Raw genomic sequence first — 24,745 nt, forward strand, 5'->3', positions numbered from 1 at the left:
AAGTGTCTTTTACAGAAATTTTTCTTTAAATTAAAAAATATTTATATGGATTAAAGAGTTTAAAAAAAAATAATACAGTGGAAAAAAATAAATCCGGAAAATTCCATATATATTTTCTATATTATGTTTATTAGGAGACACGCGGTAGCGTCTTCCGTCAAGTATATTTTTGTAGTACATTATGAATGAAGGGGATAATATCATGTCATGAAAGAAACGTTATCCTTTACAGGAAAGAATTCACTTATGTAATTAAAAATTATTGTTTTGTTTAAATAAATTGATGTTATAAAAAATATATATTTTCTAGATTATGTTTATGATAATAATAAGATATAAATACTTGTACTTTCTTATCACACGTTCTGATAATACTTACAATGTTGTATTGTAGTATACGATACATTAACGTTTTTGTTTTTCTCTTTCACAAATGCTTTTTTTTCCTGAGATCCGAAATTTGTGTATTGATCTTTTTTTTCAGAGACAAATATTAAACAAATACAGAATATTTCTTGTCTCTAAAGTTCTTTTAAAAAAGTACATTTCCTTATTGTTAATAAGAGACAATATTGAAACATATTTGACAACATATTCGATAACACTTACACATCAATTATATATCATTCAGATTAATCTCTGTTTTAATTAAAAAAATTGAATAATGTCACATTATCATTCGTTATCATAAGCTGTTCTGATATAAAAATGAAATGATAGTAATAGCATCGAAAGAATATTGTTTTTTGAACGCAATCCGGTTAAAAGGAAAAATGAAGACCGTTATTTTCTTGGCACTGCTGTGTACAGTTTATGTGAGTTCAATAAATCATATTTAAGAAGAGAAAAATCTAAATCACTCTAAATAAAATGAATACTTAGAAAAAGAATATAATAGATTTTTTCATTTTTTGACAGTCTCGGTAATATCTTCTTGAAAGATTGAAAGTTATATCTATTATTTTGTAATATGAATTCTTAAATAATTTTTATATAATTAAAAAGTATAAGAAAATAATTTTGTTTCGTTTTTTTCTTTAGAAAAATTATGCGTATCTAAAAAATATATATATAGTATCTCCGTTTTTATATTTTATATTTTAATAACAAAGTTTTTATATGTCTTTTTTAAGGCATTGGAGCAAAATGTGACGGATTCTTCGCTCAGTCTCGAGCGATTAGTGGATGTAGAAAAGGCAGCCACGCAAACTATACTGTACGGTCTATTATTTTTCGAAGAGCGAATGTCGCAGAATCTAGAAGTGCACCTTGAAAAAATAAAAAAAACCGCTTTAGATGATATCAACAATACTATTAACGGAGCACTTGAAGATGTCAATGTGAATATCATTTATTTTTATCATATATTTAATAAAGAAAGACAAGTATATAGATTGTACAAGAAATATTTAATATTATAATTACAACATTTCAAGCCAGCATTACAGTACTAATTTTTTAAATGGATTAGAGAGATGTATTTACATACATAAAATATATACAAATTGCTTTTCTAGCTGTCCATTCATAATGGAGAAGAGGAGGGTAAAAACGTAGACAAGTGTTACTATTATGCAAAGAATAATCTAGAATCGATAAAGACAAATGCGGTTGCTGGATTGGACATGTGCATCCAAAACGGTCGCATGGCCATGAAAGGCCCATTAGCAAACGTAATCAGCAGTATTCAGGTAATCAATTTATGAAAATAAATTTTCATTATACGTTAATTTACTAGAATCATCTCTAGCGAAAAACAAATTTTTACGGAAAACTACATAGATTGAGACTTAGAAATTCTTAATTTGTCGTAGATATTCGCAGTGAGACGTAGAGTAACGTTGTTTGAGGGCGGAGGATCTCTAGGTTTTTCAAAAAAAAAGAAAAAAAAACCGTTCTACATATTATCCTACTATGAATATATATGAAAAACTAATAATTTCTAAGATTTTGTCTCAATCTATGTAATTTTTCGTAAATCTTTTCCGCCAGGGATAGAAATCTTTTCTTTTATTGTAATCACAATTTTGAAAATGTTTATATTATATAATAATCTCTTTTTAATTTACTGATGTTATAAAATTGCATTTAAATATAACTTCCTTATTAAAACACATACGATCTATACGTTTTGCGAATTTATAGTTTCTATGCAGCTATATCTTTCATCACAAATAAAGGAGTAGGTATTGCAATTTATAACACTTTAATTTTAAAATTATCTTTTAAGGTGGCGAAAAAGTTATTAAGTGATTTGAACGCTATCATACCAAACTGTGATTCTACAAGCTTCCTTAGAAAGCAAGCCTGCGTCTTGAAAAACATTTCCTTAACCAGAGAATCGCTGAAAAGTGTCACTAAAAATTCTGGGGAGACGATAATTATCGGAACAAGCACATACGTGAAAACACTTGTAAACGTGAAAAGTTGCGTCGTAAAGAATACTGCTGAGACCCACATTTTCAGTATGAATATCGTTAGTAATACTAATCATTGCATAAGGATTGCATAGTCATGGCAACATCTACTTTCTCGAAAGATTCAAATTTTGAAAAAAAAAAATAAATTCAATATGAGCCTATGCAATTAATTTTTAATTAATTCTTTATTTTTTAATTTACGTACTTTATTTTTAATTAAAAGCATTGATTATCAAACTAAAGGATTATCAATTGCCTTTAAATCTTTTGTCTTTAAAATAGACTACAATGTTGTTTTGTTCGAATAAAAAATATCTCCCTATTTTTAGCGCTATGTGCTTTTTTCTTATAAATATGTCATATAATTAGATTAAGCGATTTTTGTATTCACAAGCGAAATGTCGCTTCAGATCGTAACTACATAATGTAGAAATATTACAAATAAAAATTATGATATACCAGAAGATTTATATTCGATTAGTTTAATCTTCTCTGTAAATGTATTGATTGTTAGCAATATATTTGTTGCGTAGGGATAATGGCAGTAGTGGGAACAGCAACAACAGCGATAGCGGCAGCAATAATAACAATAGTATTATTTATAATTATATTTATCATTAACATACTTCGATAGAATTATACATATTATTAATTATAATCGCCGTGGTCATGATTATCTTCACTTATATACACGTGCATACGTATATATGCGTAGACCCATGAAAGCACACTTGACAATGCGAATATTTCGCATTATCATATATACAGAGCGTCTCAGAAATCGCGCACCTTCTTTGTTGATTTCTCGACAGGTTTAAAATCAACTTTTCCATAATGAAAGCTCAATTGGACTTCACCTTTTACATCTATTATACTGCACACATATCAAACATCTTGACAATCGCATCTTAAATATTACAAATTTTAGATTTTCAATCGTGTGCATCTTGATTCCTTTTTCAAGAGCCCTTTAATTATTAATCGTTCAGCAAAGGCTCGATACAGCTAATCATCATTATTCGGCATTAAGTGTCTAGAAGAAGTGCACGATTATTGGGACACCTTGCGTATGCATATATTTCATACGTTAAATTTGTATTTCATAAGAATATCATATATACACAGGGTGGCCCAGAAATTATGGGTATAAATAATTGAGTTCGATTGTTTCTTGGTAAAGACTCAAGTAGGTTTCATTAGGTATATAAAATCAATTATTGGAGATTTTACTGGAGAGATTCGATGAAAGTAATTTGGTGCGTCGACAGAATCAGTGCGCCCGCTGATGGCCACATATAATCGTTAAGCGAACGTACATTGGAACAAAGGGAAGGGATTGTGTATTAAAGTCCCTGGCGAAGTCGAAGTTTTACGAAATTTAATTATAATCCGGAAACTGAGCAAAAGTAACCGAGGATTAACAAAATTACTTGAGACTTGAGTGACAATTACTGGTACCGCGATGCATAATACTATCGTACTACATTGCGTAACTACTGCGGAAAAGCATGCTTACCTTGCACTTTCTATCTTTCTAGGAAATCGAATCTTAAAACATTTAAACACATCTTGATAGGCGCACAATCATTTCTTTTTACTACAAAAATTTGAAATACAGCATTAATGTAAATATTCCTCGTATTTCGCACGAACTATGTGAAAGCTCGCTCTCTCCGTCGAAATAAATATCACACGCCGTTTAATTACTGCTCTAATAAGGACTATAGTAGAATTAAAATATTACAAGCGCATACTTATTGATATGGCTATCAGGATATAAAGATTCATTTTTATAACGTTAAATTTTCCTAAGTGGATTACATATGCTGTCTTATTTACAAAATACAGTCTGCGTGTAGAACTGTTCGATAGACCATACAATTGACGATTAACTCACCGCGCACTTGGAATCCTACTGTTTTATGTACAGTAAAAAATCTTAAAAATCGATGTGCATCGCGGTACAAGAAGAGGAATCTCGTTTCGGGATTTTGCAACGTTTGAAAACTGCAAAAGTATCTTATGTAAAACGTATTACAGATGACACGTTCAGCGAAGGAGAAATTTTTCTAATAAGTTATATCTGTAACAAATTCTCTTTTACTTTCTAAATCGAGATGGCCATATAAACATCTCTAAGTTTAAAATAATTATTTATATGAACAAAATAACATATTTAGCATTATACATATATACGTGCGCAACAAGCCAAAATCTTCATAATATAATTTTATATTTCAATATTTATATATATATTGTATATATATATATATATAAAACAATTGAAAATTTTTCTGAATAGAAAACAAAAATTTAAGGAGTTTACACCATACCATTTGCGTGAATCTCAAACTCGTTAAAACATCTTACGAGACACTACAAAGTATCTTAATAACTTTATTGTAACTTTATCTTATTTTCGTTCTATTTCGTACGAACCATTTTTACTGACAGCAAATATTCGGTTCTGTCTAAGTATAATAAGCTATATGCACTAGAGCTTCTCTGTAAATGCAATTGTACTTAACAAATTATGAGCAAATTCTTTTATTATAATTTACTAACAGTATACTGCTATCTGAGTTCCCGACCCATATATTATCCTCTCTGGTGCAACAACGACTCCTATATTATTTGAAAACCTCGAGCTATTACTCTTTCGGTGAAAATTAATCGACAACAAACTATCGAGATAAAAAAATAGAGAAAAAATAGAGTTCATATGTTTCGCCATACCCGATAAGAGAGCATATTACAATTACAATACTTAAAAACGAGATGCGAATCCTTGACTTAAAGAATAACATAGAGGACTTATATATGACAAGTCAAGTCCAGCGGGAGTACATAATTCAAGATTGCGATATTTCAGAGGTCAGAAAGTCGGATAAATGTATCTTACTCCCACACACGTTTATAAAAACAATTATATATATGTATATGTATATCGAGATAGTTTGTACACATTTCCTTTACGTATGGATTTAACTCGTTATTTTTTTTACCGTGCACTAATGTAACTGTTTCAACAAAACTATATTAAGAATTATATTGAGACGTTTTTTTTTGTTTTATGGACACAGAGGAAGATTGTATAATAACATGTTGAGATAAAGAAAGAAATTTTATGACTTCCTGCACACATAAAGCTCATCGCAATATATTCTCCGCGTCCTTTATGCCGCAGGTGATGTGAGTGTATCTGACCTGTGCATTCTTTATTAGTCATTTGAGATATTACCACTGTTCCAAGACCTAGCAAGCACATGAATCACCTCTACCATTGCTTCTTTGGTCGTTGGTCAATTTGATTTGATCCGGGAATTCATTGTAAAGTTCGACCTAAAATTCGCAAGGATATAAAGATAAAATTGAGATAGTCATGAATGGATCGAGAAAAAACTCTGCGCCTCTAATATACTCACTTCACTTTCTTGAGCTAAAGCATTCTTAGCTATCGTTTGGAAAGCTTGCTCGACATTAATAGCCTCTTTTGCACTAGTTTCAAAATATGGAATATTGTTCTTTGATTGACACCACTGTTGTGCTCTCTTGCTTGAGACCTAAAACAAAAGATACAGAAAAAAATGTAGGAAATGATAATATAAATTGCAATTATTAAATAAAATGAAAGTATTAGATTTTAAATATTTATATTTGCATGTTCATTAAACTGTACAAAACTATTTAAAATTATTTTCAAGATTTTGAAATTATTTTACTCACTGCTCTTGATTCAAGATCTACTTTGTTCCCGAGCACGACAAACGGAAAGTTGTCTGGATCTCGAGGCGAGGCTTGAATTAAAAACTCATCCCTCCATGAATCTAGAGATTTGAAGCTAGTTGGAGCCGATACATCAAATACCAGTACACAACAATCTGCGCCTCTATAAAAAGCCACTCCTAACGATTGAAACCTCTCCTGTCCAGCGGTATCCCAAATCTAAGACAAAAAGATTTTCCGTTAGAAATACAAAATACTGACGATTTGTTAAAATAATGAAATTAAGCACAAGGATTACCTGCATAGTGACTATTCTATCCTCTACCATCACTTCCTTAGTCAAAAAATCTGCACCTATTGTCGCTTTATATTGGTTGCTAAACTTCTTATTGACATATTGATTCATTAAAGAAGTTTTCCCAACTCCCGAATCCCCAAGGATAATTACTTTCAGCAAAACTTTCTTACGGGATGCCATACTTGCTGAAAAAATATAAAACCATATTAAAAATTAATTTTTGTGAGAAGTGCTTGGAACAAAGATTAGCATACTATTTATAAAAATAGGAATCATATTATGACTAATACATAACTTCCTTATCAAATCAAGTAGAGTAATTAGAATATTATTCTAATATGATTCTTCTTTCATATTAAAATGTGACGATTTATGATCAAATATGGAAGAAATTTTTTAGTGACTGTTATTTCATAAAAATTGATATCAACATAAATTCAAATTCTTGTGTATGAAAAAAAAATTCAGTTAAAATATTAAATATCCCATATGAAAATTTAATTATATGTGTAACAAATACAAGCAAGACATATAATTTATATTTTAATTTTTTTTTTTATTTATTTCTTTTTTTTATATAAATACATAATAAAGATTATAGGCATTTCCATAAGTTTTATAGAAAATTAAAATCAGAGTAATTTAAATAGCAAAAATGTAATATTAAGTAATTTTGTAAGCAAATATGAAATTTTTAAATTTTATTGTTTAAAATTAAGAAAAATAATATTCTACAAGTTGTATTTGTAAAAATTAAATTTGCTACAATTTTGTAATGTTCAGTTTATAATTTAGAAAATATTATTGCCCAAACATCAAAATGCATGTAGCCTTTAAAAGTTTCATCAAGTTACAAAGCAACAATTTTTTAAACAATGAAGGATAAGCACCAGGTGTTTCCTGAATTGTAAATATTGGAAACAGATCAGCTTCTGATATTACATTCCACCCACGATTTTTAAACTATTTACATAAATTTACCATGTACATCGAATCAAAAGTCACCAATTATTACCGCACGAAAGCTTAGAATTCGAATGTTCGGAAGGAATATTCGATTAAATGAATCATCTAACAACATTAATGAGAAAGACTCAGAGTGGCAATGACGTAGTACAACGCGCTCACTAAAAAAAGTGACAGAGTGAGAGAGAAAACGAGTGAGCTTTCTTCGCGAGAACGTTCGAGCGCGAGATATTTGGCGGTCACCAATGATCGACACTCCCGAGATCCGCGGCTTTGAGGAATATCCGCGACGCAACGTACGACGAAAAGATAGCGCGAACGAAATGTGTCGCGATGCGGAATCCGCTCCACCGTACGTTCAACGCCTTCGACGAAATCCGTCACATGCAGGGGGCCTCAGGACACTCGATTCACTCGAGATACTCGAACTTGGAGCGAGCGTGTCCACGGATGGGCGGACGCGATCCAGGTCGGAGACACCGCGCGTCTTCCGCGCGAGACGCGAATTCCGGGGAAACGTACGGGACGAAACAGACACGTTACCTGGGGAACTCGTCAGGGAACACGGCCTGTGAAAACACCTCCGCGCTCCAGCGCTTCACACAAAGAAAATGGCGTGTTATGAAATCACGAGTATGACAACGATGTCGTCACCTGTTCGCCTCGCCTCCCTTATCGACCGAGTGCAATCGAGTGCATTATTCCCGACGGCAGTGGCGTGCGTCCTCTGACTTTCGAGAGGTCGATACAGAGGTTCATGTGATATATCGATTACTCGCGTAAATGTGGAGACGCGCGCGTCGACCTCCGCGATTGGCCGCTGCTTCCGTGCACGCACGGTCGACCTATCGCGATTAATCGAGATTTAGAAACACGATTGCGACGATGTGACATTTGAATTTGTAACTCATTTCAGTTCATCCCTTTTTTGTAACGGACGTAACGCAAGCGATGATAATAACGTAAGCTATGAATGTCATAATATGCTATACCCAGCAAGCGAGAATGAATTAAAATGGATTGAAATTTGTTTCTATCCGAATGCGCGCGTACTTTAAATAGCGAATACTTTTTTTGTATTTAATTGGATTCAATTAGATTCAATTGGATACAATTGAATTGAAAAACTGTATCCTATTCAAAATTTTTAATTGAACAGTGCACAGAAAAAGCTAAAATATTATTTTTAGATTGAAAGGCATAGATATATGCTCCATGCAATTCCTATAAATGTATACAAATGCATTCAGGATTGAAGAGCAGTTATTTTAACATTCCTGAATCAATATTTCTGAAAATCTGAATCCATTTCAATTCATTTCATTCAAATCCATTTCAATCTCCATCCTCATTTGCTGGATAATATGTCGACGTATTTCTTTAATTTTACACGTTCTGTTACGAAAAAAATGACGAGGCAAATTAGTCTTTCATTATCATCGGGAAAGCAGAATAATAAAAAAAAATTGTGTTAAAATAGAATTACACAGAGAAAAAAATTTGTTTGGACTCGAAAGTTTTATTTACACACAGAGAAAAAGTTTTTGTTTGGAGAGTCTCGAGAGTTCGATCTATTTTGTTTCATTGGCGTAGCACAAATTTAATTATAAATGAGACATATTTTGTTTAATAAAAAAATTTAATTCTAGTGCAAATAATTATATTATTTATTAATTTAAACATCCATTTGGTTTGACTATTCTAATCCATTTTGTTTAATTTAAACCTTTCCTTTGTGTACGTAAATGAAAGTTAATGCGGCATGTATATTTTCTTGCTGAATTGCTTGCGTTTCAGTAAATTACTAGTAATTTAGCGATTCTGTATAATGCGATTTTAGTAATTAATTTAAAATACAAGCAAATCCAAAATACAACGTTGATTCTAATTGAATGAGAGAAAGAAAGGAAAGAGAATTCATTATCTCGCGAGATTAACGCGGGAAAAAATGTGTTTTTTGATCGATGATGAAAAAAAATTGATTTCTCCATACAGATTGCGGTTCACATAAATATGCATAGTGCATACAAATCTGAGCGCTCATCGCTCTGACATTTCGAGAATAAAATCTATTTTTAATCGTTATCCTTGACATATCTCGTGAGCGTGAAAAAAAAATGTTACGTGGAATGTTGCAGAATTTTAAGATTTTGCAAATAAATTAATCGCGATCAGTTACTTAATTCAGTCTACGAAGTGTCGCAAACATTCAACAGGATGTCTCCAAAATAGATCGCCATTTGGCAACCATTCTCCTGCAATTTTTGTAGACAAGGACAGATCAATCGTAATAAAATTATACATCGTCTCCAAGCAAAACGTTTCTAACGAATGTACGCAATAACGAAATAATCGAAAATTTATGATAAAATAATCGATCTATTGTCTATCCAAACTTGCATAACTGCATAAACGTACCGCATAAAGAAAATCTTTCTATTATACTTTTACCCCAAAATTCTTTTTTCCAAAATTTATTTCTTGTGAATATTTATTAAGGATAGTTCATTTAAGCGGTTTTAATTGCTTTTTATCTTTAAGATTTAGAGGAATCAAACACGGTCTTTTTGCTCTCTTAGCTATACCCATAAGATATACATTTATACTTAAACAGCACAGAATATTTATGATAAATATTTATTACTATTCATTTTTTTAAATGTTATATTAATATTTTATACATATTTATATAATGCTTTATTCGAAATATTATTAAAATATGAACTAAATATTTTATGTAACGTTTATAATAAATACAATTTGAAACCACAAAAATAGTTACAAAATATTTAAAATATGTTACCTATAATTTTGCTTAGGTAAGAGAATCGTATATTATTTATTATCGTAGATCCTCGAATATTTCGATATCGCATATTTCATCAGAAACTTCTTATAAGCAAAATTTTGCAAGAATTCGTAGAAATAAAATTATACATGTTTGATAAAGCATTCTGAAGAGCGGTAAATATAATTTAAATCACTTAATACAATGTCATTTAATATAATGATTTTTAATTAATTACATAAAGACATGCGCGTGCGAAAGACAACATGAAACGATCAAAACCGCGATGCTGATAACATTATTCAATATTGCTAAAGACGTAGTCGGATGAAAAGTTATAGTGATGTTTCGCAGTTTCCTCGACGTCTTATGCGAATTTAATAAATAATACAGAGTTTTTGCAATAACATAGATTCATGTATAACATAGATTCTGTGAACGCTAAAATCATGTTATTTTTTTCTTAATTACTTAGTTGTTAAGAAGAAGATAACGTGACTTTAGCGTTTACCGTATCTGTATAAACTGTATTGCAAAAATTCCCTAATATCTAATTTTGTTGTCGCTAAACTTGACCGTAATTAAGTTACAAAATTGACATTTAATTAATAGAAATCACAGAAATATCTTGGCGAATCTGAGCTGCCGCGATAAACCTACTATAGCGTTCTGCCTTCTATCCTTTATTTAACTTAATTAAATTCGAAATATAAGTTGAGAAGCGGATTGTCGGAATATAAGTCGGGTGAAAGTAGGTCTCATAATCTATTCGAGAGAGAGACCGAAAATCTCGTTAGCTCCTCGCCTACTTTTACAACGTTAATCATTACTTATATTTCATCAAAATATCATTGCATTAACAAAAAAAAAAACAGAAAATAGAAAAATCGCAGTAGAAAGCGCATCCTGAGTGGTGACCGTCGTCTGCAGAATCGTTAAGCGAAAATAAAAACTCAAAGTTAAGACAGGAACTTTTAATCGCTAGTTTCGTCATTCTATGCTTAAAACAAATTAAGTTTTTCTTAAATACATTATACTTTATAATTAGGTTTTTCTTAAATAAAAATGAAAAATGAAAGTTGCAATTGAAAAACGGCGCTTATTTATTTTTTATTTATTCGCTTGACATAATATAATCAATTCTAAATATTGTTATAATTTTTAATATTAATGTAATATTAAAAGTTATAATTAATTTCATCAATAAATGTTATTTATAACAACAGATAATAAATTATATGTAAATTCATCAGTAAATTAATCATTCTGAGAGGAAAAATAGGAAAACGGAGGAGGGAGACGAGTGCGACATACGATTGAATTAAATAAGTATTAATTTAATCACATATAATTACAATCACACATATTTGCGATACATACTGCCAGGTTCTACTACGGAATAATTTGTCATATGCTGAAAAAGAGCAACTTAAATCAACTTAACTAAAAGAAGTTACGCCATTACCGATTATCATTGGAAGATATATCATTGAAAAGTTTAAACTTCTCAAACGCTTCTGTGCGAAATATAATAGAATAATCACGAAACAATATACACCAAAAACGACTTAATTTTTTAATACATTTATTTTTCTTCGTGAGACATTCATTATATTTTTTGTCAAGTCTTCTTATATAGAGATTTAATGTACACTTTGCAAAATTATTCTGTTTCTTTATAGATTTTCGTAGGTAAATTATACGTTCGAGGGTTGCGCAGCTAAAAGAACATGGGGGAAGTTAACAAAAGAATCGGGATTACGATCATAAGATTATAAATCGGGTGTAGAATGAGTGCGTTTGGAAAGCTTTCATCGTGCTCGTAGTTTGAAAAAACGCGGCCTGAATTTATATACAATTAACTTAATCTGGATTAAATGGGATCAGATCACGTTAGGTGGTGAGCGAAATCGCGGTATGGCCTCGTCGTGATGGGCACAAACGTTGCACAATCCTGTCGAACAATTTATAATTGAACCAAATACAAAGAGAACCGCTTCCTATAATAGCGCAATGTGCAACGGTCCGATGGCTATTACATGACAATTTATCCTTTCCTCGAAAAAATACTGTAAAATAGCGCGACCGATCGTTTCGTCGTATTAATAAGTAGATCTTATGGTACTCGTATTACCAATACAAAATAAAATTATATTTTGCATGTTTACTTTGCGTTACGTTAGGAGTTTCGCTGGTCTTTTTATCGCTCTTGGAGAATTAATCCTTGAACGTATATTTCGCCGCATCTGACTCTCATCGATCGCATTGACAGATCGCGTCGAACATAACCAGGTCCGATGACCAGGACAGAATAACAGGTTACGATAGCGTCAAATTGATTTTAAAATGAATCTGCGACTGGCCAAAAAAAAGCGACTTTTAATAATTGTTCCGAAGGAACACGCTCAGTCAAAGAGAAAGTCAAAATGTATCTTTATTTTGACATCATGAAAGTCAAAGTAATGATTTTTTTTTTATTCCAAAACTTGATTATTTCTTGATTCAAGAAACAAAATAAGGTCATTTTGATTTTTCTGTTGACTTTTGTGTGTTCCTTGGGTTGGATTTTGGAGGCACTTTGACGGCATTTTGACATCATGATGACTTCTCGTTTTGCTTGAATCTTGTTTGAGTCGAGGAGGCTACACCGCAATCTTCATCCCAGGGACAAGGTGGCCTTTTAAGCTTTTGTGTCGGGCTTAGGGCTTCGGCGCTTCCGGCTGCGCCTTCGCCGCATCCTCATCGCTCGGTGGTGGCAGGGTCGGGATCTCCGGATACTCGAGCTTGGCGCCGTCCTCGCACTCGAAGATCGGACAACATTCGGGGAAGCTTGCGGTTTTGTTGGTCTTGTCAGAGAGCTTGCACTTAGGGTTGGCCTTGGGCAACGGGCCACAGTCTTCTACTAATTCAAAGAGACGGCCGGAGTTGTCATCAGCGGGCACGCAGGTGGAACGACCGCAGAATGGCGACAGCTCCCACGATTTCGTCGGCTCGATGGTCGCACACTTGGTCGATGCGAAGCACATTCCAGGGAAGTCTGTAACACGATACGTAGTTCTTATCAGAGCAAGTTGTAGAGTTGCATAAAAACCTGATAAAAGAAGAGCCGTTCTTCAAGAGAAAGGAAAAGCTTCAGGATTGTTTAATTAACGAGTGTTTCTCTTATATTTTCAGAAAATACTGTTACATAACTCTATACTGTTATATAAATTATTATAAAATGTAAAAATATATTATTATTACATATATAATAATATGAGAAATAATATAAAAATGTTAAGTGTCTAAATTTATATAAATAATATAAGGAATTATTATGTCTCATTAATATACGAAATAATTTAAGGAATAATAATTTATAATAATTCGTTAATATATAGACAATAATGTTCGATGTTACACGGCACAATGAACCTTTGCGTACATAGATAATTTAATAGTAACGAACGTCTGCTTTCTGACATGAGTGTTCAACAATACATTAATACTTTAATCCGCTTTGGCCGATCTGTGTAAGGATTCGCGGATCTCTTTCGTTCGGTTTTTACCGACAGTGACGCATTTGTCTAAGTCAATAAACTAGAGATGAGATCATATAAATAAAATGCCAATCAAAGCCAATATTAAGTGTTCATATGTAAATTCGAATTCTTTATTGAATGTCAAATTTAAGTTTATGTATCTCAGCGTTTCCTTCTTTGTTTTATTATATTGAACTACAATAACTTATTTTAATTTTTATGTCACACTTTGGGGTTATTCTAAATAATTAACAAATAATACTGTAGTCAACAAATTTGTTAATTATTTAGAATGACCCAAAGTGTGGGATCGAAACATGTTAAAGGAGGATATTAAAAAGTGGCCCAATAAGAAAAAGAAATAGTGTCCTCTTTTTTGTAAAAGAAATAGTAGCTCTGATTTTACTGTTATTTTATTTAATTTTATTCTTTAAAGCCTTCTTATTAGAGATTGAAGTAAAAGGCTCTCCGAATCGCTAGCTCGTCGAAGTCGAACGGTGAAATGAGACGGTGATATCGCGTTTCCTTAATAACTTTGCTCGCTCGCTCGAGTATTATATCGTTACCTCGATCGTCACGCGCAATTCCGCAAAAGTGTCGTTACTTTCTAACGCACTGTACGCGCCGGACCTAAACGCCATTAATACTCGCCGCACAATGTTGCTTGTTAATTATCCCGCCGACCTGAATATCCGGGCAGATGAAAGAATTAATGCGAGAGAGTGGACGTGTTTTTTAATATCGCGTTGCACATCGCGATCGTGCACACCGCGATGAAATTAGAAGCGCCAAACCATAAACGTAGCCAAGATTTTTAGATTTTTATAATATTTAGATTTTAGAAGAGAAAACGTAATCAAAAACATTATCGCGAGCGACAAAGCGATATATTATACTTTGATCAGAGGTCTCTGCTTCAATTTTTTAATTATTTTATATTATAAATTTTTTAATTATTTTATATTATATTATTATTATTTTATTATTTTATTATTTTGTATTATCTTGTTCCTCTCTCTCTCTCTCTCTCTCTCTCTCTCTCTCTCTCTCTCTAAATCGAGTGTAACTAATATAATCAGATCCAAAGTGAGACAGTTTTATGTTGAGAGGAAGAATTTATAGATGTACCTAAAGATAAATACATTTAAAAATAATACAATTTTTTTATATTTTAACATGTTTGGCGAGACAGTCTCGTTATTTTTACGAGGTGAAAAAGAGCAAATTCATTAAAATATTTATGATTTGGTCAATATCTAGTAATTTGCTTGCTTTTGTAATTTTTATCTCGTTTCAAGATACACAATCGATTCTCTGGTCGCATCAAGAAATAATCTTCTCGCATCGGCGAAAGCTTTAGAATATATCGACGTTCGCATCATTATCCCTATTGTAAATTCAACAACGAATGCAATACATCCGTTGGGTTCGGCATCCTATTTCCGAGCCAGTCTGTATTTGCAACAATAATGACATCGCGAATTTCACTTCCTCGACGCAGAGCGTCACAACGACGACGACGACGACGAGCGCAAACGATGACGATATTACAACGACTAATTCGAGTTGCAATCGCTGACGACGAACGTCGTCTCGATACCCATCTACGACGATGATTGGAACGAGGAACACACCGGTGTTCGCGTCGTCGTCGTCGTCGTCGTCATCGTCGTCGGCGACAACGGTGATCGTGCTAGAAACTTCAAGGAGAAACACTTTCACTGTCATACACCGAGTCGGTCGGTTACGCGCCGCTTTTACGCAACGCGCCGACGACAAATGTTGGGCGTCATTACGACGGACATCGACGCGTTGGTTTTACGGCTCGCGATTACATCAGCCCTTCGAGGCCTGTCCCGCGATGACTCACGAGATCGTTTTACCCGAGTCATCGGAGCGAGGATTATTGAAAAATTCCTAATCGATTCTCCCAAGCTGAAGAAATTAAAAAAAAAAAATGATCAGAAGGAAACCAATCGTTTTCCAGATTTAATTATTAATAATTTTATCAAAGAGTAATTGTTTACGATATTCAATAATTGTTTGCGATAATGAATAATTACGATATTCAATAATTGTTTGCGATAATGAATAAATTATTAAAGATAAATCAAATTCACTTATAAAGTCGATAAATTATCGTAAATGATTATTTTTGATCGAATTATCATATAAATTACCTTGATTGGTTTTATACTGTTTTTCTTGCTAATTTTTTGATTTATCGATTTATCTGCTATAATTTATCGATTTTATAAGTCAATTTGACTTGTCTTTATGAGTCACGTTGACCGGTATTTTTCTAATATTTTACAATTTATATTTACGTGTGTAATATACGTGAAGCAGATAAGATCGAATAGAGGATTACGCGTCTTGTATTAACGTCAGATTGTCTAGCCGTATAATACAAAGCGTGTTAAACAATGACGTGTTCGTTACCGTTTTCTCAATGCCGATCTGAACGTGATCGACGTTTACGGCACCGCTAATGTTTCTGCGGTTTTCTCGTTTTACCGGTCACTGTAAAATAGTAAACAAGGACACTTACTAAAGACGCAAGAGACACGAGTTGTGGAAATTACGATCTTTATGTCGATTCAATTAGAAGCGATATAAGAACTTAGATTTCAAATTGGAAAGTGGAATCATAACTAAATTTCGAGAAGAGAAATTTGCAATAAAGATCAGAGATGTCACCTTTCAATATTATATTTTGATGTAATTCATACACACATTTTTCATATTATACTTTATCATATTATTGCTGCCATTCCTTTCAACTGCATCTTGAGGAAATGAGTTCTATTGCAAAGAATGTCTATTAAAGAATGTCTTCAATGTCTTAAATAGAAAATAATTTGTGGGTAATCTAAAAATCTGAGTATCTAAAAATTTAGTTGAAAATAATTTTGTTTAACCATCAAAATAATTATGTAGAACACTTAAACGTTGATGCCGCAAAAAGTTCTAAAATTCTGTCGAGCAATCAGTTTGAGCGTCCTACATAAACATTTTGATAAGAGATTCGAACAAAATTATTTTTATATCTGTATCTAACTTTGAATACTACAACAGAACTGTTCCTTCCGTGCAGAATTCTAAAATATAAATTGAAGTATAAAACTAAAATATCGATAGTCGCAAAAAGATATATTAAAAGAAGGAAAGAGGAAAATAAATGGCAAACTTTCACTTGCAAGAGGCAAGCAATATAACTCTCGTGAAATTAAAAATTCGGAATTCATTAAGCGAGCATTGTTTAAAATGCGGGATTAGAATTGCTGATTGCAAGAATATATTGCTGACATTCTTTTCAGAATGCAGAAACATTAATTTGTCTCGTTGGCGAAAATATTCTGTGTCCCTCTTAAACGAAACTGGCTAGGCTTTCGAGAAGCCCTAACCGGGAAATAGTCGAGTAACAATTTATTATCACAATATATGATACAACGATAAAGATGCATGCTGATTTTATCGCTAATCTGAAAAGTCTTGCAATCAGGGATGTTTCTTTCTCTCTGATTTTATACGTTTGATCTCACCCGTACTTTCATCGTGCTGGTTATCATTTCTGGGTGCCACTTTCTTGAAGTGCGCTTCTCGCTTTCCAATAGCAAGAACACTTTGCAAGACACACGTCACCATATAATTTCCAAAAAAAAAAAAAAAAAAAAAATAAGAGTCCTATTGGCAAGTAGTCCTATTAATTTTTATGTCAATCAAACAACAGCATCAGAGCAAATGTATTTCAAGAGTGTATAAAAAGTCCTCCGATATTTCTTCTTTCGAGCTAAAAAAGATGGAAAGAACTGGCAATTGTTCGTTGCTTATGTGCATAAGGTGCTAAGTATTGTTTGCATATCGCGATAAAGAATTTCCGCAAGTCTGTCGTGTATTCGAGGCCTTCGTCTCGCGTATATATAATACGACCTTCCAAGAGACGGCAAATAAATAATTCTATCCTTCCCATGAGCTTCCACACCCGTACTTATGCGATCTCCTGCCTTCGTTACAATTCGAGCAACGAGGCCGCTCGTAATTCCCTCCTCGTCACTACTCCGTGACTAATTCGATTATTCATGGAAATTCAGGTCTGCGCCGACAAATAAGAAAGAACACGGCCATGGGTAATTAAAGACCAGGAGCGATCGTCGCGTCTACGTGAATATCAAGGATTTTCTCTCAGGAAGGCACTTAAATTGATCTACCGCTCGCGGTTAACGCGATTTTATTGGAGAACGTTCGTAATTTTGCGGGATCTCAACATCAGTCGCGATTCGCAATGAATGGTTACGAAAAGAAAAATGCCGCTTGTGCCACACACAATGCATCAGTCTTTAACCAGTCGAGCCTTAATTGGCGAGGATTCTATTTTTTTAAACGTTGCATATAAATCCTCAAAATAAGTCTGTGTTAACTCTGTAGTTTTGTTTCATTTATTATACAATTATATTTGAGTCAATATAATCAAAAATTGATAAGAACAAAAGACTCTTAAACAATAAATATATTAAAGGGCATGTGAGAGTCAAAATTTTTTATTTTGCGTTAAAAAGTTGATAGTGTATATTATAGAATAAATACTATTGTATTCTATAATCGAAATCGATATAATCGAAACAATTAAAAAATAAATAAATAAATAAAAGTAGTGTATTTTCACAGAAAGATTTTATAATACATTAACAGAGGAAGTCATCAAATATCAAAGGAAAAAGTTTTTAACACTAGATGAATCAACGTTTTTTTACTTACTAAAACAGCAAGCAAATAAATCACTACAAAAATAATAAAAGTGTTGAAAAATCAAATATTTCATAAGTATGAAGAATATAAAATTGAAAAAATTTCAGAATCTTATCTTTCACATAAGAAATGTCATATAAATTAAAGAAATAGAAATGATCGACAATAATCATTTGGTCTATTTTTAAATGATATATTAAAATAAATAAATATATATAATTTCTATAATTTAAATAAATGAACAGAGTAACAGGATTAAACGTATAAAACGTCCCAAGGATACTGTAAAATTAATTTTATAACCACGGTTTAACTTACACTTTATTCTCTTTTAATTCTAAAACTAGAAAAAGATACAGAGTTGGTTAAACCAACAATAAGATTAAAATTAAACTACATTAGTAGAGACGGGCATAAAAGCAACGGGTTTCGTAACGATCTTGTTAACTTATCGAGAGGAGAAACGCATCATGCACCCTGCGGACCGTATAAAGAAGAAAGTAATATCGAGAAGGAACGGAAAGAGAAGAGGAGGCATTACCGGGGCAAAGGGGATTATAAGATGATGGTTACAGCACGAAACTTTCACGCAGTCTCGTGATCTTGACGCCAACGGAGCAGAGTTCGCTATTTTTCTTGACTTATCTGAGCAGAGGATCTCAACGTGCCACGATACATCATCCTGCGTCCCTGCGAATCCCTGATTCACAAGGACCATGCTCGCGTTACGAGATAATGGGAGAGTCGATACAAAAAGACATTCGACGTCGTTTATCAGGGTCGATTTACGCACGGATAAACATCTGAGATATAATGTTGAGACACGTTAATTATGAAGCAAGAAAGAAGCCATAATCAAGGTTGACGCGAGAAACGGAAATGTAGGCGATGAGATTATCTCAGAAATCTATCATGGAAGACTCCAAACGATTGATTGAATATTAATTCTCGCAACTTCTCATGGTTCAGCTGTGAAATAATAAAGATTTTTCACGCAGAATTGAAAGCAACTTCTGATTTAGGTACTCTCTAAGTAAAATTATGTTTGAAATAACAAAATTGAAAATAGAAAATTTTTCGGACCGAATAAGCACAGCAATATGCGATATAGAATCAATTTAAAAAGTGAATAATTGTAATACGTTTCCTATTTTAGATTCTATGTAGAAAAGTTCTTTTTTCAAGTCTTTTGTGTGTGTGTGTGTGTGTGTGTGTGTACATATTTATTACGCAAGGTGAAATAATGAATTTTTTAAATGACTGATTCGAACACAAATCGCTTCTATCACGGATGACATTCGTGACACACTACGGTATGTTACCGGGATTCCGAGACAGCTGTTTAATACGCGTGACAAGGCATCGTAAGAAAGCCAAATGCCAAGTCTTCCACCAAGCACCAGTTGAAAATAACGACAATCGTCCCACTTGTCGGTCATGTACATACAGTTCTTTGAATTCGGCCAGACACCTTAAGTGATTCTCAACCGAAGTTTCACGCTTTCATTTCTCGAGTAGATCTACTTACATGAATCTTGAGAAAATAAGTTATATTTATATTTATAAATATTACACTACCTAACAAAAATGTTAATTTCTTCAACAAAATGAAGAAAACAAAGTTTTTCCAAAATCAGTATCTTATATTAATTTTTATACTTCGTCTTTATAGTTAATTAAGAAACCGCGTTAACGAGCACGATAAGCTATAAAAAGAATTTAAGTTGCAAAGATTTATTTTATTAACATCAAGAAATTATTTCAGAGAAAATATATTTTATAATTTAAAATTCATCTATTGTACATTGAAATGAAAATAATTAACATATAATTTTTTTACGAGTTAAAAAGTTAATTAAGAAGCAAAGATCGCGCTATTCTAAAGGCAAATCTCTTCTTCAGCAACAAATTAGCATACAATTATGACGTTAATAGCTCGCACATAATCAACGCGAGTTTCTGCAGACAGATATATTACTTAATTGTCTTCATCTTGCGTGATAATATCAAGCGATATTAGCATCACGTTACAAAGATAAAGATCGTTGCAGCGAGATGAAATATTCTTTCGCGAAAAGAAATCTTCTCTCGTTATCTTCCATCGAATTCTCATACAACTGTCGAGTACTGATGCTGATTAAATTAAATATCGAAATAATACTTCTTTTACTGGCTTTTTTATTTATTCAGTGATTTCAATTAGGAAGCCAAAATTTTTTTAATGACAGTAGGAAGAAATAACCGCAAACTCTTAAATCAGTATTCATAATCAGTTCTTATATTCAAGATCGTCTTAAATTCAATCTTAAGATGTCACGAACCAATCGAAGGGCCATATTAACGTCTTAAGACATTACTTAAGACGGTCTTGAAATAAGAATCGACTATAAATACCGGTCTTAGATCGCGAGAGGCCTTAGATTGCCACAAAGTAAAATTCACCCTCGGGAAGGGTTGAGTTGAGTTAACTCACCGCGGAGAACATCGGCGGGTATCAACCTTCGGAAGGTTTTTGGTCGTTCCTGCACCTGGGCATCCTGTGCGGCGACGAAGGCCACCGCGACGCACAACAGGGCGAATCTGAAGACGAGCTTCATGGTTTCGAGTCGGGCGATAGATAGATTCACAGGAAGAACCTCCTTCGAGATGGGAGGGATTAGGTGAGGAGGATTAGAAAAATGGAGCTTCTTGTATCGATTACGACTGGTTGGGCCCGATCCTCGTGGCGGCATTTTATAGCCGACCATCGGGCGCGGTCCCTGTTATCCCCTCCAGGATCAGACGTGGTCTCTCACCTCTTGAACCACCAGTCACCGAAGCATCGTTCGCGACCGGAGGCTCGAGTGACTCCGGAGACACCGCCGGGGTCCAAGCGATGGGTAGGTAGGGATGCGTTACACGCATGGGAACCGATGTGGCCGCTGTCTTTGATCGTGCCATGGTGTAAATATCAGATTCTTACACCACGGGTAAGTGGTCGTACTATATTCTGGTGCAAGATCCGTTTTGACCAGGGAGAAAAATTGCTGATTGCTAGCGAGGTTATCAGGACATCGATGACGATGATATTTGACTTGCAACAGTATTGTCCAAATATGTAATTCTTAGCATTGACTTGACGTGTATCGGAGTTCGTGTCTAATGCCTTCCTTTTTCTTCCTCTCAAAATAAAAAAAGAAATAGGAATATACATCAAGACAATGCCTACAATTACAAATCTTGGACAATATTAATGATTAATTTGATTAATAAGAAATAGGAATATAATGCTTTCCTTTTTCTTCCTTTTTCTTCCTCTTTAAGAAAAAGAAATAGGAATATACATCAAGACAATGCCTACAATTACAAATCTTGGATAATATTGATGATTAATTTGATTGACAAGAACGAGGAAAAGGGTTTCCTTCGCAAACTAATCTTTGCAGAGCCAAGCAGTTAACGAAACTACGTCCTTCGACTAATTCTTAATGGAATTTACTTTAATAGGGTTTTAATTTGACAGTTGTAAGGACGCAGAAAATTGGAGGATTACGATAGATGATGATCAACCTCGACATTTCCGCTGAGGAAAAGTTGGTCTCAAATTGTACGGAGAATCTGTCATTAAGAGAACGTCTGTTTGATGGTTTTGAGATATCCTTGAGACAATATGTAAGTTGATATACGTGTATAGGAAGAATTTTATTTTTAGAAAGGTTTTATAATGTCGAGTTATAATACGTCATTAATATGTATCGATCAGTTAATATCTCATTATTGCTAGCTATAAAATGTGAGAGATTACTTTAAAATACTTTCGCTTATCGAATGCTTTCAAGAATGGACTAAAATATATCAAAGTTCATTGCTTCCTCACTGCGTAAGTTTAATGATTCAGGCACCATGTGGTTAATTTATGAATAGACGTGATTTAATAAGGCATGCAGCAAGATTAATTGACAGACAACTATTTATTATCTTGTACTGTAATCGTGAAATTGCTGCAAACATATTTTCAGAGATTAGAAACTGTCGTTAACTTTCATCTATTCATTAGTAAATCTCGCGAGCACTTTTAAAATGCGACTATATGCGGTGTTTGTAAAATTCTTATTTGTTCCAAGTTGATATAATTTCAGCGAATCATGACAGTGAATGACGTGACATAAAGATGCCTCGACTCGAGACACTCTATAACACGCGTAAGAAATTAATAATCGCACGTCTGATTAAATATATATCGTTTTGCTAATTAGCTAAAAGACTACCAATTCCAGAGAAATAAATTGTAATTTAATTAACACCCTGTATATCAAGATGCGTACTTGCGGTTCCGTGCGTGCTTCGTGCAGCACGCAAGAAGACAGTTGTCACGTTGGATAATAGCGTGGAAAATCTACACCGCTCGTTTTCAGCAATTACACAGGAGCTTAATAACAGTAATACACATTGGACTATCAACATGATAAACTTATAATAAAATGCCGTTGTCTGTAACACAATTTGGATCCCACCCTTGAAGAAGAAGAGCGTGTCGCTTAGGATGAATGCAGTTCTATAAAACCTGGGCAAAGAGAGAGAGAAAGAGAAAGAGAGACCTCGGGGGAATTTTACTTGTTAAACAAGATTCTCTCTTCAAATGTAATAAATTTATAATCGGAATGTGAATTCCGCCGCCCATTTAAAATCAATTTAGATCGAGATTTATGGCGATGAATAATTTACGAAGTGGACGCAGTTATACAATATGGTGGATCCAGCTTGAAAAACTGGTATTGCAACTAGTGAGCTTTTTAGAAGATTGCTATAGTTAAAAATATTAGCCTATTGCAATTTAATTATTCTCTATTTTATTCCGACATTGCAGAACGACGTTTTGGCGACATCGTCTCGACTTCTTCTTGGTTTTGTGTAACTTTATGTTACACGAAATTCTTCCCTTGAAAAGAAATTAGGCAATAGCCCCGTCGATACACACAAATCCCGAAGCGTCATTAATACGGGCTTCTCGGAAGAAATTAACATAATTATTAGTAACCATGAGCGTTAGGAAAGCCGCAGCGAGTAGCTGATTCACTTCAGCGTGAAGGAGTTGCTTAAAGGTGCGACCCGTTTGTATAATATAATTCGTATGTTTTGTAAGTAACACACCGATTAAGCGCGGAAACGCATGTTGAGCAATATCGCGCGCTTATGTTGCATAATATTATTCCTGTCGCGCGCGTGAGATCGAATCTCTGAACGTATGATTCTCTCATTCGAACGCTGATTTAAAATGCTACGCTATGGAATATCCTGCAAAGAAAATGTATGACATAGTATTAATTAAGTATTAATTAAGGAAATATGTGCCACATCTCAAAAATTACGCATAACTAAAAATAAAAAAATTTCATAAATCGTTCCATTATTACATCTGAGTAGCTGTGTAAAATTCGAGCAAACTCTCTTATTAGTTTGTTATTTAATTTTTTTGCCAGTTCTGATTCTTACGTAAAATTACAGTTTAATTATTACTTAAAATTACAGTGTAATTATTACTTATTTGTAAATTTGATGAGAAAGTAACTGTAATGAGAATTAAATCAAATTTTATACAAATATTAATAAAACAATAAATATTCGTTCATTTGGATTATTTAGAAAGTTATCGACCAAAACTGTAAATTTTATGTAGAAAAATGTTATTTTGCTGTATTAAAATCATTATAATGAGCCAAATTATTCGTTTTGCGTTTTGCAGTTGGTTTTGAGGGCTAACATCATACAAAATTTTTGAATCTTAAAAAATTTTGAATGATATCGAGTGATTTTGAGTGATAGCTATTTTTGGCTGAGTATTTGACTAATACTTTTAACTAACACGTACAGATAAATATATCTTTAATGGAAAATCTAGAGAAATCTCTAGAAAATATTTCTCTTTAAAATATCTGAAATCAATGGCTGTTAATTCAGTAGAGAAAACAGCTCTGCAACTGTTGTAAAATTTTTTAATATAATTAATTTATACATTTAGATAAGAAATTAATACGTGAAAATCGTTCTAGATAGATTCTATCAAAATAAAGAGTTGGAGTTAAATTTAGCAATTACAACAATTTATACAACATTTCTATTCATACTTAATTTTCCATCTTAATCGATTTTCTAATTTTATTTTTTGAAATTTGACTTTAAAAAGTTCTGCTGATGTTGAATGCGATCGGAGACTAATAAACCTTCATCACCTGATTGTCGGCTTCGAAGGCTGTCGAATAAAATAGAACCTGAGAAGATGCCTCTTTCTAAATTGCGG

At 33.0% G+C, this 24,745-nt stretch overlaps 3 protein-coding genes across 3 annotated transcripts; 1 reads left to right on the top strand and 2 right to left on the bottom strand.

The window, feature by feature from the left end:
- Nucleotides 1–727: 727 nt before the first annotated feature.
- LOC108747388 lies at nt 728–2,571 on the top strand. Its single transcript, XM_018484812.1, has 4 exons — nt 728–815; nt 1,134–1,340; nt 1,518–1,691; nt 2,231–2,571. Exons 1-4 carry the CDS (start codon nt 774–776, stop codon nt 2,510–2,512), a joined length of 705 nt encoding a protein of 234 aa, XP_018340314.1. The 5' UTR covers nt 728–773; the 3' UTR covers nt 2,513–2,571.
- A 2,171-nt stretch (nt 2,572–4,742) lies between these two features.
- On the bottom strand, nt 4,743–8,096 carry LOC108747333 (ras-related protein Rab-7a). The gene is made up of 5 exons (XM_018484733.1): nt 7,954–8,096; nt 6,445–6,629; nt 6,147–6,365; nt 5,846–5,983; nt 4,743–5,762 (listed from the first exon to the last, which is right to left on the bottom strand). Exons 2-5 carry the CDS (start codon nt 6,622–6,624, stop codon nt 5,676–5,678), a joined length of 624 nt encoding a protein of 207 aa, XP_018340235.1. The 5' UTR covers nt 6,625–6,629; nt 7,954–8,096; the 3' UTR covers nt 4,743–5,675.
- Nucleotides 8,097–11,517: 3,421 nt separating this feature from the next.
- On the bottom strand, nt 11,518–21,215 carry LOC108747524. Its single transcript, XM_018485084.1, has 2 exons — nt 20,942–21,215; nt 11,518–13,235 (listed from the first exon to the last, which is right to left on the bottom strand). The coding sequence occupies exons 1-2, from the start codon at nt 21,213–21,215 to the stop codon at nt 12,898–12,900; spliced, it is 612 nt and encodes a 203-aa protein (XP_018340586.1). The 3' UTR covers nt 11,518–12,897.
- Between the last annotated feature and the right edge of the window lie 3,530 nt (nt 21,216–24,745).

This window comes from Trachymyrmex septentrionalis, unplaced genomic scaffold, assembly GCF_001594115.1.
Source record: "Trachymyrmex septentrionalis isolate Tsep2-gDNA-1 unplaced genomic scaffold, Tsep1.0 scaffold2, whole genome shotgun sequence".
In the NCBI taxonomy this organism is placed as follows: domain Eukaryota; kingdom Metazoa; phylum Arthropoda; class Insecta; order Hymenoptera; family Formicidae; genus Trachymyrmex; species Trachymyrmex septentrionalis.

Coding starts and splice junctions, on each gene's coding strand:
- LOC108747524 (XM_018485084.1), bottom strand. CDS start 21,215: ATGGTCGGCTATAAAATGCCGCCACGAGGATCGGGCCCAACCAGTCGT. Junction 13,236..20,941: donor ACCCGCCGATGTTCTCCGCG/GTGAGTTAACTC, acceptor ATCGTGTTACAG/ACTTCCCTGGAATGTGCTTC.
- LOC108747388 (XM_018484812.1), top strand. CDS start 774: ATGAAGACCGTTATTTTCTTGGCACTGCTGTGTACAGTTTAT. Junction 816..1,133: donor CACTGCTGTGTACAGTTTAT/GTGAGTTCAATA, acceptor GTCTTTTTTAAG/GCATTGGAGCAAAATGTGAC. Junction 1,692..2,230: donor ACGTAATCAGCAGTATTCAG/GTAATCAATTTA, acceptor TTATCTTTTAAG/GTGGCGAAAAAGTTATTAAG.
- LOC108747333 (XM_018484733.1), bottom strand. CDS start 6,624: ATGGCATCCCGTAAGAAAGTTTTGCTGAAAGTAATTATCCTTGGGGAT. Junction 6,366..6,444: donor ATAGAATAGTCACTATGCAG/GTAATCCTTGTG, acceptor TTTTTGTCTTAG/ATTTGGGATACCGCTGGACA. Junction 5,984..6,146: donor TAGATCTTGAATCAAGAGCA/GTGAGTAAAATA, acceptor CTTTTGTTTTAG/GTCTCAAGCAAGAGAGCACA.